Raw genomic sequence first — 12,691 nt, 5'->3', positions numbered from 1 at the left:
TAAAAGAAGAATTATTGAATAAATAAAACCAATCAACGCCGAATTTTAGCCGGGCGCATGTCAGTGAGCCGCGCAAAGCAATCACGCACACCAGACGCGCGGCTCACTAAAATCCGACCGGCTAAAGATCAGCGCTAATTAACTTAATTTATTGAATAATTATTCCTTTATTATATGAAATAGAAGAAATTGAGTCAAAACTAGTAAACTCAGTTTTCCTCCAACATGCCTCCGACAGACTTTAATGTAATTGTCGGACACTCTGTATATACACTAAAGTATACTTAATGTTCTCTCTCACGTAATCTCTTTCTTACTCTGTTTCTCACTTTCTTTTTGTCTATCCTCAATCTTATTTTTTTTTCTTGCAGTCTGTTTATCTTGCATTAAATTTATCATATACCTATTGTATAATAATGCGATTTGAATATTTATAAAACTGTCCATTTTCGTCATTGGGTCCATACGATTGTACCACGTGCAAAACAACTTTTCAACGTAAGTGAAATATGGAGCAACAAATTACAATTCATCCTTCTTGTGAGAAACCTTATAGGTGTCAAGTAAGTTTTTCGATTGTATTCGTCAAATATATTGCGCATTGATTTCTCAAAATGACAATAATGTGTATTATTCTTTTTAAGTTCTGTGGGAAACAGTTGACGTCACAACGAAACTTAACTGAGCATGAAGCACTTCATTCATCGTTGCTCCCGTACGAATGTGACAAATGCAAAAAAATGTTTAAAACTAACGCAACTCTAAGATACCATTATATAGTTCAACATTCTGATTATGAGAAACCTTATCAGTGCCAAGTACGTTTTCCGATTGTATTCGTCAAATATATTGCGCAGTGATTTCTTAAAGTGACAATAATGTTTACTATTCTTTTTAAGGAATGTGATAAAAAGTTTTGGAGAAAACACCACTTAACAATCCATGCAGCATTTCATTCATCGTCGCGTCCGTACAAATGTGACAAATGCAAAAAAATGTTTAAAACTAAGGCAACTCTAAGATACCATTATATAGGTCAACATTCTGATTATGAGAAACCTTATCAGTGCCAAGTACGTTTTCCGATTGTATTCGTCAAATATATTGCGCATTGATTTCTCAAAGTGACAATAATGTGTATTATTCTTTTTAAGTTCTGTGATAAACGTTTTAACACAAAACAAGAAGTAACTGACCATGAAACAGTTCATGCATCGTTGCGTCCGCATAAATGCAACAAATGCGATAACACGTATAAAACTAAGGCAAATTTAAGATACCATTATAATGTTTCTCATTCTGATTCTGAGAAACCTTATCAGTGCCGAGTACGTTTTCCGATTGTATTCGTCAAATATATTGAGCATTAATATCTCAAAGTGACAATAATGTTTACTATTCTTTTTAAGGAATGTGATAGAAAATTTTGGACAAAAGGCCATTTAACAGACCATGAAGCAGTTCATTCATCGTCGCGTCCGTACAAATGTGACAAATGCAATAAAACGTATAAAACTAGAGGAAACCTAAGATATCATTATAAACTTTCTCATTCTGATTCTGAGAAACCTTATCAGTGCCGAGTACGTTTTCCGATTGAATTCGTCAAATATATTGCGCAGTGATTCCTTAAAGTGACAATAATGTTTACTATTCTATTTAAGGAATGTAATAAAAAGTTTTGGAGAATACACCAATTAAAAACCCATGAAGCACTTCATGCATTGTCGCGTCCGTACAAATGTGACAAATGCGGAAAAAGGTTTGAAACTAACGCAAATCGAAGATACCATTATATAGTTGTTCATTCAGATTCTGAGAAACCTTATCAGTGCCAAGTACGTTTTTCGAATGTAGTAATAAAATATACTGCACTGATTTCTTAAAGTGAAGATAATATGTATTATACTTTGTAAGGTGTGAGGTAATTTTTTTAAGTCACAAATACAGACAGATCAACGTAGAAGTTGTGTTCACTACACATAATATATGCGAAAAAAGTTTAAAAAAAAAAATAATTTTTGAGAAACAAGATGTATCATGAAGAAAACAATCTGCAAAGAAAAGGAAAGGTATACAAGTTCTAGTAAGGTTTTCAGTAATAAATCTGAATAAAGTATGTGATGCTCCAAATTTCAAAAATAATTAGAGAATATCAATCAATGAGAGCATATAAACACGGTTGATGTAGTGATGATGATTTAGTAATTTATTATTCTATTTACATTATTCGTCATTGACGGTTCGACCGTCGTATTCGGTCTTTTTCAAAATCCTTATATAATAACAAATCGCTGAGATCACTTATGGTCAGTTCTGAGTTTAAAGGCACGACCATGGTCAGTTGTTACTNTGATTCATCGCCATGACGATCCTGTCTTTAAAAGTGATAACAGCAACAGGAATCAGTTGCCCTTATCACAATAAGTAGTTGGTATCACTTTTAAAGTACAAACAGGATCGTCGTTGCATTGACTGGAAGTAACAACTGACCATGATTTTGCTTTTAAAAAACAGAACTGATCATAATTAATCCCATTAAGTTGTTAATTTATAAAAATGTTGAAAAAGATCGAATACGACGGTCGAAACGTCAATCAAGAATAATGTTAATAAAAGACTAAATTACTTAATAATCAACACTACATTAACCGTGTTTATATGCTCTCATTGGCCTATACCCTCTAATTAGTTTTCAATCATATTCGTAATAAATGTACTATATGTATATATGTAAAGTATGTATATACATGTAATATATGTACTAATAGTATAATACCAGTGTTTTGTTTTAACATTATGTATTTTAATATATATATACAGAGTGTCCCAGAATTGATTTAACATTTCTCGTAGGCAGGTAGAAGGAATAAAACTGAGTCGAAAAGTCCTATACCATTTTGCTAGATTCGCAATAGTTACTGAAATTTTAATTAACAAATATCCGCGAATAAGCGTGCATCAGGCTGTCTCACGCGCGGAGGACAGCCCGGCGCGCTTCGCACAATTACATTTTAATATGTATATGTACTAGTATATGCTGTTATAGTAGCTCCTCCCATATGTCGCTATGGGTACACTGTTAGCGCGCAAAGCGCACTGGGCTGTCTTACACGCGTAAAACAGTCCGATGCATGCTTATTCGCGGATCTTTGTTAATTAAAATCTCAGTAACTATTGCGAATCTAGCAAAAGAGTATAGGACTTTGCGATTCAGTTTTATTCCTTCTATTTGCCTACGAGAGATGTTAAACCAATTCTGGGACACCATGTATATATAAAAATATTTATATATATTATTATATTATTATATATATAAATATATACAAATATATATATATTTCTATAATACATACATGTAGATACATATATATACACATATAATACATTTGGAATATATGTTTATACTATATATTAGGTTTTTACTACATATACACTTTGATATCGATCTGTGATATCGCACATATATATTTAAGTTTATTATTTGTTGCAGGATGTAGTATTAAATGTTTCTCTATGATAAGTATATCGAAATAAATATATCTGTCTATTTGACTCAGTTCACATTAGTGAATCCGAACTTATGTACTAAATATACAGTGTCCCGTAATGATGAGTAAACTGTGCAAGAAGTGAAAGAAGATAAAATTTTGGACAAACAGTTCAATATTCATTTTTGGCTTAGACCATTATTTAAATACCGAGTTTTTAGCTATTAAAGTTTCTTAATGAGACGGCGCATATACGTAATATGCAGAAGCGTCGCTTGTTAAGCTACTCCTTGCACTTGTCCCGATTCGATTGCTTCTGGTAAACCTTCATTCTACTATGTCAAACTAGATAACACATGAAGAAATAAATAAGAAGGTAAAATCTACTCGACTAATTTATTTATTTGAAAAAATTAGTGATAAAGTGTACAAAATTAATAAATACATAAATAATTACTGTTAATCACGTCTTCTAATGGTAGTATTATTTAAAAAACTTAATTATTTTAAATTAGAAATACTTATTTATTTCTAAAAAAAAGTAAATTAATTTAAATAAGAAGAACTCATCTATTTATGTTCATGAGTTATTTTTTTAAATAATAAAAACGTAAAAAGACACGATTGACATTAATTATTTATGTATTCAGTAATTTCGGACAATCTATCACTACTTTTTTCAAATAAATCAGTTAGTTGATTAATGTCTACCTGTCTTTATTGATTTATACATGTAGTATCCAGTGTGACATAGTAGAATGAAGTTTTAACAGAAGACATGTAATCGAGACAAGTGTAAGGAGTGTAAGGAGCACATCGCGCGACGCTCCTGCATACTTTATATACGCGCTGTCTCGTTGAAGAACTTTAATAGTTACAAACTCGGTAAATACTAATCTAAACCAAAAATAAAAAAGAAACTTTTACATTCCTTGTAAAAGTTCGAAATTCACTCCCTGCAAGATTTTTTACTCATTACGGGACACTCTGTAGACAAAGCTTTGCTGATTTCACCGACATCCAAAAATGCATGCAAGAATATACCCGCAAATACGAAATCTCTTAGTATCAGAAAATTTTATGGAACAAAAAAAACGAATAAAAATTTTTATGTACCAAAAAAGACGAAGAAACAATAACATCCAAAACTTTACGGAATAATATTGTATGACGCAACATAAAAATATTCTACTGTTTGCACACATTTAAATGATAAAATAAAGTAAATAGTATCCAACAATTATCTCTGCAACGATTTTTATAAAAATACCTGTGTGTAAAGTGTGTGTATGTCATGCAAACCTCTACTTTAAATAAAAATTTAACAAAAATTTCGTAATTTAAATACAACGTGCGAATCAAACACTTATAGAAAAAAATCGTGGAATATTTATTGCGCTAATAATAATACTTTCTGCGCACGCGAATTTCTTTTTTATAACCACCTAAAAAAGTTGTCGTGCAAAAAGACATTTGCACGCGCTGATCACAAATATATATATTGCAACAACCGAAGTAAAACGTGATATTATGATTACTGCCGCGAGCAAATTTCATAAATTAGCAAACAAGAGCTCTGATAAAGCAGTAGAAAAAAGCGGACATTAATGCGGGTATAAATTCGCGTTGTATAGTTCGCGTGAACTCGTCTCAACCCCCCACGAACCGATGTATCGAGATGTGGTGTGCGAAATGGCAGCGCTCGCCACTTAAATAAGGAGTGCGTAACGGTAACCGCGTGTTTATCAAGATCACTTTCGATTTCAAATACGCATCTTTTTTTTATGTACTTTGTTGTAATTGCAACTCAAATTTGTGTAACGCGAGTCTCCCGACTTTCGTATCGTTAACCGATTAACCTGTTAGGTTTCAGTTTCTTTCGATTCTTCTTTAAGTGCCTGATCGTATTCGTTACTGGACCATCGAAAGGCTCGAGATGTATTTGCAGAGAAACCATTTGCTTTTTCAGTAGCATCGCATTCAGAATAGATGTGTAACGAAGTACAATGATTTCAATAATTGAAAATGAAATTCGACTTACGGCCGACCGATTGTGAATTTTTATTAATAAGCATTGAAAAAGTAAAATTAAAAACCAAGTTGAGGTGTTAGTATATTTTTTTTTTTTCAAATAATCGTCAAAGTTACTTCACCACATTGGTACCTACATGTAACATATTATCTGTCTTCCCTACACACCAAGTCACGATACAATAACACTTCTATCTATTTATATTTATACCTAGGACGAGATCGTGTTTACGTTTTAGGCTTTCGTTCCGTTTGCGATAACATATCAACGAGCTAAACGTTTAGTTTTCTCTTGTGCTCTGACGTATACACATCGTGTTCTTTGTAGAAATCTTCTCCGTAAATGATTCCTTGCTCACTGCTTGTCAAACGCCACGCGTATGTATATATATAAGTCTTCAGTTAAAAATGTTTATGAATATTGATAAAGATTTGCTCAGAGTACGAGAAACAAAAGTATTTAGAACAGTCTACTGATGATATTACCGAAACTAGCAGAAAACGTTTCGTGCGCAAAGAAAGGAAAATATACAAGGTGTTCAACAAGTATTTTAAAATCTCTCGTAGGCAGAGAGAAGAAGTAAAACTGAGTCGAAAAGTGATGCTAAACCAGTTTTTTCTATTACATAAATTTATATATATATATATATATATATATATATATATATATATATATATATATATATATATATATATATATATATATATTAAAAAAGTAATTATTGAATAAATCAAGCCAATCAACGCCGTCTGTTAGCCAGGCGCATGTCAGTGAGCCGCGCGAAGCTCTCACGCACACCAGGTGCTAGGCTCACTGAGGTCCGCCCAGCTAAAGGTCGGCGCTGATTAGCTTGATTGATGCAAAAATTATTCCTGTATTATATGTAATAGAAAAAATTTATTCAAGAATTTTCGACTCAGTGTTACTCCTACCTGCCTCCGAAAGACTTTAAGGTAATTGTCAGAAACTGTGTATATACACTAAAGTATACTTAATGTTCTCTCTCACGTAATCTCTCCCTTGCTCTGTTTCTCACTTTCTTTCTGTCTATCCTGAATCTTATTTTTTTTTTTTTTCAGGCTGTTTACCTTTTACTAAATTTATCACGTACCTATTGTATAATAATGCGATTTCAATTTTTGTAAAACTGTCAATTTTCGTCATTGCGTCCATACGATTGTGACACGTGCAAAACAACTTTTCAACGTAAGTGAAATATGGAGCGACAAGTTAACAATCATTCTTCTCGTAAAAAACCTTATAAATGTCAGGTACGTTTTTCGATTGCATTCTTCAAATATATTGCGCATTAATTTGTCAAAGAGACAATATGCTATACATTTTTAGAAATGTGGTAACCGTTTTTCGACAAAAAAACAAGTAACTGCCCATGAAATAGTTCATTCATTGTTGCGCCCGTATAAATGTCTCATATGCGATAAAACGTTTACAACTAAAGCAAATCTAATATACCATTCTAAATGTCATCATTCTGAGTGTGAGAAACCTTATGAGTGCCAAGTACGTTTTCCGATTGTATTTGTCAAATATATTGCGTATTGATTTCTCAAAATGACAATGTGTAGTATTCTTTTTAAGGTATGTGAGAAACGTTTGTGTACAAAACAAAGTTTAATTGAACATGAAGCAGTTCATTTATCGTTGTGTCCGTATGAATGTGACATTTGCGATAAGACGTTTAAAACTCCTACAAGTCTAATACACCATCGTAAACGTCATTTTTGTCTTGAAAAACCTGATGAGTACCAAGTATGTTTTCCGATTGTATTTGTCAAATATATTGCGTATTGATTTCTCAAAATGACAACGTGTAGTATTCTTTTTAAGGTATGTGAGAAACGTTTGTGTACAAAACAAAGTTTATCTGAACATGAAGCAGTTCATTCATCGTTGTGTACGTATAAATGTGACATATGCGATAAAACTTTTAACCTTCAGAAGCATTTAACATTCCATAAAAAACTTCATTTTGCTCTTGAGAAACCTATTGAGTGCCAAGTACGTTTTTCGATTGTAGTTGTCAAATATATTGCGTATTGATTTCTTAAAATGACAATAATGTGTAGTATTCTTTTTAAGAAATGTGATAACCGTTTGTGTACAAAACGAAGTTTAATTGAACATCAAGCAGTTCTTTCATCGTTGCGTCCGTTCAAATGTGCCATATGCGATCAACCTTTTACAACCAAGACACATCTAAAACTCCATATCAAACGACATTTTAAGTACCGTTTTAAGTGCCAAGTACGTTTTTCGAATGTATGAATAAAACATACTGCACTGATTTCTTAAAGTGAATATAATATGTATTATTCTTTTTAAGGTGTGTGGCAATTTTTTCGAGTCACAAATACTGGAAGATAAATATGGAATTTGTGTTCACTACACGTGTAATATATGCGAAGAAAGTTATAAAAAAAGAGTACTGTTTAAGAAACAAGATGTATCATAAAAAAAAACAATCAGCAAACAGAAAAAAAGGTATAAAAGTTCCAGGAAAGTTTTCAGTAATAAATCTGAAAAAAGTATGTGATGCTCCAAATTTCAAAAATAATTTAGAGATTATCAACCACTGAGAGCATATAAACATATTGATGGAACGTTGATTATTTAGAAATTTTTTATTCTATTAAAATTATTCTTGAGTGACGTCGGTCTTTTTTACAATTCTTATATAATAACAAATCGCTGGAATCAATTTTGGTCAGTTCTGTTTTTTAAAGGCAAGATCATGGTCAAGTGTTAATTTCAGCCAACGCAACGACGATCCTGTCTTTACCAAGTGATAACAGCAACTCGAATCACAACTCTTATCACATTAAGTTGCTGTTATCACTTTGAAAAGACAGGATCGTCGTTGCGGTGACTAAAAATAACACCTGACCATGATCTTGCCTTTAACAACCAGAAGTGACCAAAATTGATCCCAGCGATTTGTTATTACATAAGAATTGTAAAAAAGACCGACGTCAATCAAAAATATTGTTAATAGAAGAATAACTTATTACATAATCAACACTACATCAACGGTGTTCGTATGCTCTCATTGGCCTATATCCTCTATTTAGTTTTCAAGAATATTCGTAATAGATGTATTATATGTATATATGTACTATATGTATGAATACGTAATATATTAACTAATATTATAATACCAGTGTGTTGTTTTCACATTATGTATTTTAATATATATATATATATATATACACATACACATACAGACATATGTATACACATATAATACATTTGGAATATATGTTTATACTATACATTAAGTTTTTAATACATACACTTTGATATCGCACATATACATTCAAGCTTATTATTTGTTGCAGGATGTAGTGTTAACTGTTTCTCTATGATAAGTATAACGAAATAAATATATATGTCTATTTGACTCAGTTCACATTAGTGAATCCGAACTTATGTACTAAATATACAGTGTCCCGTAAGGATGAGTAAACTGTGCAAGTAGTGAAAGAAGAGAACATTTTGAACACACAGGTCATTTTTCATTTTTGACTTAAACTATTATTTATGTACCGAGTTTTTAAGTATTAAAGTTTTCCAATGAGACGGCGCGTATACGAAGTATGCAGGTAATCACTCGTTGAGCTACTCCTTGCACTTGTCCCGATTCGATTGCTTCTGTTAAACCTACATTCTATGTCACACTATATACTACATAAAAAAATAAAGAAAACCAGGTAGAAATTGATCACCTAATCAATTTATTTCAAGAAAGTAGTGATACAGTGACCAAAATTAATGAATACATAACTAATTAATGTTAAACGTGTCTTTTCACGTTTTTATTATGTAAAAAAATAGATTACTTTAAATTAAAATTACTTATTTATTTATAAACTAAGTAAATTAATTTAACTAATAATTACTCATCTATTTCTGTATATGAGTTAAATCTTTAAATAATAAAAACGTAAAAAGACACAATTAACATTAATTATTTATGTATTCATTAATTTTGTACAATGTATCACTACTTTTTTCAAATAAATCAATTAATTGATTAATTTCTACGTGATTTATTTATTTATTCAAGTAGTGTCTAGTGTGACATAGTAGAATAAAGTTTTAGCAGAAGCAATGTAATCGGGACAAGTGCAATAAGTAGCACAGCGCGCGACGCTCCTGCATACTTTATATACGCGCCGTCTCATTGAAGAACTTTAATAGGTAAAAACTCGGTAAATAATACCGTAAGCCAGACTTGAAACAAAAACTTTTAAATTTCTTGTAAAAGGTCGAACTTCACTCTCTGCAACGTATATTACTCATTACGAAACCCACTGTAGACAAAGCTTTGCTGATTTTAACGACATCTAAAAATACATGTAAGAATATATACGTAAATACGAAATCTCTTAGTATCAAAAAATTTTATGTAACAAAACAAACGAATAGAAAATTTTATGTAACAAAAGAGACGAAGATACAATAACAGCCAAAACTTTACGGATTAACATTGTATGACGCCACATAAAAATATTGTACTGTTTGCACAAATGTAAATCTTAAAATAAAGTAAATATTATCCCATAATTATCAGTGCAGCGATTTTTATAAAACTATTTGTGTGTAAAGTGTGTGTATGTCATGCGAAATACCACTTTAAATACTAAAATTGTAACGAAAATTTCGTATTTCAAATACAACGTGCGAATCTTATAAGTACAGAAAAAAATCGCGAACTATTTATTGTGGTAACAATAATAATTTCTGCGAACGCAAATTTATTTTTCATAACCACCTAAACAGGGTATCACGCGAGAAGATATTTGCACACGCTGATCGCAAACATATATATTGTAACAACCGAAGGAAAACGTAATATCGTTATTATGATTGACAAGAGCTGTAATAAAGCGGTACGAGACAAAAGTGCGGACATTAATGCGGGTATAAATTCGCGTTGTATAGTTTGCGTGGGCTCGTCTCAAACCTCCACAAGCTGATTTATCGAGATGTGCGAAATGGCAGCGCGCGTGCTGATCGCAACTTAAATAACGAGTGTGTAACAATAAACGCGTCTTTATCAAAATCACTTTCAATTTCATGTACGCATCTTTGGTTTATCTACTTTTGTTTTAATCGCAACTCAAGTTTGTGTAACGCGAGTCTCTATCGACTTTCCTATCTTAAACTGATTAACCTGTAAAATGTAAGTTTCTTTCTATTCTTCTTTAAGTGTCCGATCATATTCGCTTACTGGACCATCCAAATACTCGGAATCTAATTGCAGAGGAACCATTTGCTTTTTGAGTAGCATCGCATTCAGAATCGATATGTAACGGAGTACAACGATTTCACTAATTCAAAATGAAAGTCGACTTACAACCGAACGGACTTGAATTTTTATGAATAAACATTGAAAAAGTAAAATTAAAAAAAAGTTGAGATGTTATTATATTTATTTTTTCAAATAATCTTCAAAGTTACTTCAACATATCGTTACTTACATGTAACATATTATCTGTCTCCTACAAACCAAATCACGATACAATAACATTTATATCTATTTATATTTATACCTCGGACAAGATTGTGTTTACATCTGAGGTTTTCGTTCCGTTTGCGATAACATATCAGCGTGGAAAACGTTTAGTTTTCACTTGTGCTCTTAGGTATACATATCGTGTTCTTCGTAGAACTCATCTCCGTAAAGAATTCTTTGCTCACTGGAGTCGACTTTTTGCCAAACACCACACGTATGTATATATAGAAGTCTTCAGTTAAAAATGTTTACGCATATTGATATAGATTTGCACAAATTACGAGAAACAAAAAAATTTAGAACAATCTATTGATGAAATTAGCATAACTAGCAGAAAACGTTTCGTGCGCAAAGTAAGGAAAATATACAAAGTGTTCGAGTATTTAAAGTATTTTAAAATCTATCGGAAGCAAGTAGACGGAGTAAAACTGAGTCGAAAAATAAGGTCCGCCCAGCTAAAGGTCAGCGCTGATCAGCTTGATTTATTCGATACTTATTTCTTTCTTAAATGTAATAGAAAAATTTGATTCAAGTCTTTTCGACTCAGGTTTACTCCTATCTGCCTACGAGAGACTTTAAGGTAACTGTCACACACTATGTATATACACTACAGTATATTTAATGTTCTCCGTCACGTAATCTCTTTCTTACTCTGTTTATCACTTTCTTTGTGTCTATCCTCAATCTTCTTTTTTTTTCTTTCAGTCTGTTTATCTTTCACTAAATTTATTATGTACCTATTGTATAATAATGCGCTTTGAATATTTAGAAAACTGTCCATTTTCATCATTGCATTCATACAAATGTCACACGTTCAAAAACACTTTACAACGTAAGTGAAATATGGAGCAACAAGTTAACAATCATCCTCCTAGTGAAAAACCTTATAGGTGTCAAGTAAGTTTTTGAATTGCATTCGTCAAATATATCGCGTATTGATTGTTTAAAGTAACAATAACGTTTACTATTCGTTTTAAGGTGTGTCATAATGGTTTTTATGTAAAAAAGAAATTGACTGCCCATGAAATAGTTCATTCATCGTTGCGTCCGTATGACTATGACATAGGCGAAAGAAATTTTAAACCTGAAGAACGTCTACCATCCCATAATGAACGTCATCTTCCTCGTGAGAAACTTTATAAATGCCAAGTAGGTTTTCCGATTGTAAAATCGTCAAATATATTGCGCAGTGATTTCTCAAAATAACAATAATGTTTACTATTCTGTTTAAGTTCTGTGATAAACGTTTTTACACAAAAAGAAATGTAACTAGCCATGAAACAGTTCATTCATCGTTGCGTCCGCATAAATGCGACAAATGCGATAAAAGTTATAAATTTAAGAACAGTTTGACACATCATAAAAAACTTCATTCTTCTCGTGAGCACCCTTTTAAATGCCGAGTACGTTTTCCGATTGTATTCGTCAAATATATTGCGCATTGATATCTCAAAGTGACAATAATGTGTATTATTCTTTTTAAGTTCTGTGATAAACATTTGAGTTCAAAACGAACCTTAACTGAGCATGAAGCACTTCATTCATCGTTGCGTCCGTACAAATGTGACACATGCGATAACAAATATAAAACTAAGTCAAATCTAAGATACCATTATAAACGGCAACATTCTG

At 31.8% G+C, this 12,691-nt stretch overlaps 1 protein-coding gene across 1 annotated transcript; it reads left to right on the top strand.

Moving 5' to 3' along the window:
• The first annotated feature begins 5,573 nt into the window (after nt 1-5,573).
• LOC109860364 (zinc finger protein 675-like) lies at nt 5,574-7,996 on the top strand. The gene is made up of 7 exons (XM_020439386.1): nt 5,574-5,598; nt 6,603-6,794; nt 6,871-7,044; nt 7,123-7,293; nt 7,372-7,542; nt 7,624-7,788; nt 7,868-7,996. Exons 2-7 carry the CDS (start codon nt 6,741-6,743, stop codon nt 7,994-7,996), a joined length of 864 nt encoding a protein of 287 aa, XP_020294975.1. The 5' UTR covers nt 5,574-5,598; nt 6,603-6,740.
• Nucleotides 7,997-12,691: the final 4,695 nt, after the last annotated feature.

Source organism: Pseudomyrmex gracilis, unplaced genomic scaffold, assembly GCF_002006095.1.
Source record: "Pseudomyrmex gracilis isolate BER0280 unplaced genomic scaffold, ASM200609v1 scaffold_372, whole genome shotgun sequence".
NCBI lineage: Eukaryota > Metazoa > Arthropoda > Insecta > Hymenoptera > Formicidae > Pseudomyrmex > Pseudomyrmex gracilis.
Note: the sequence above shows the minus strand (reverse complement) of the source record. Positions and strands in the feature narration are given on the sequence as shown.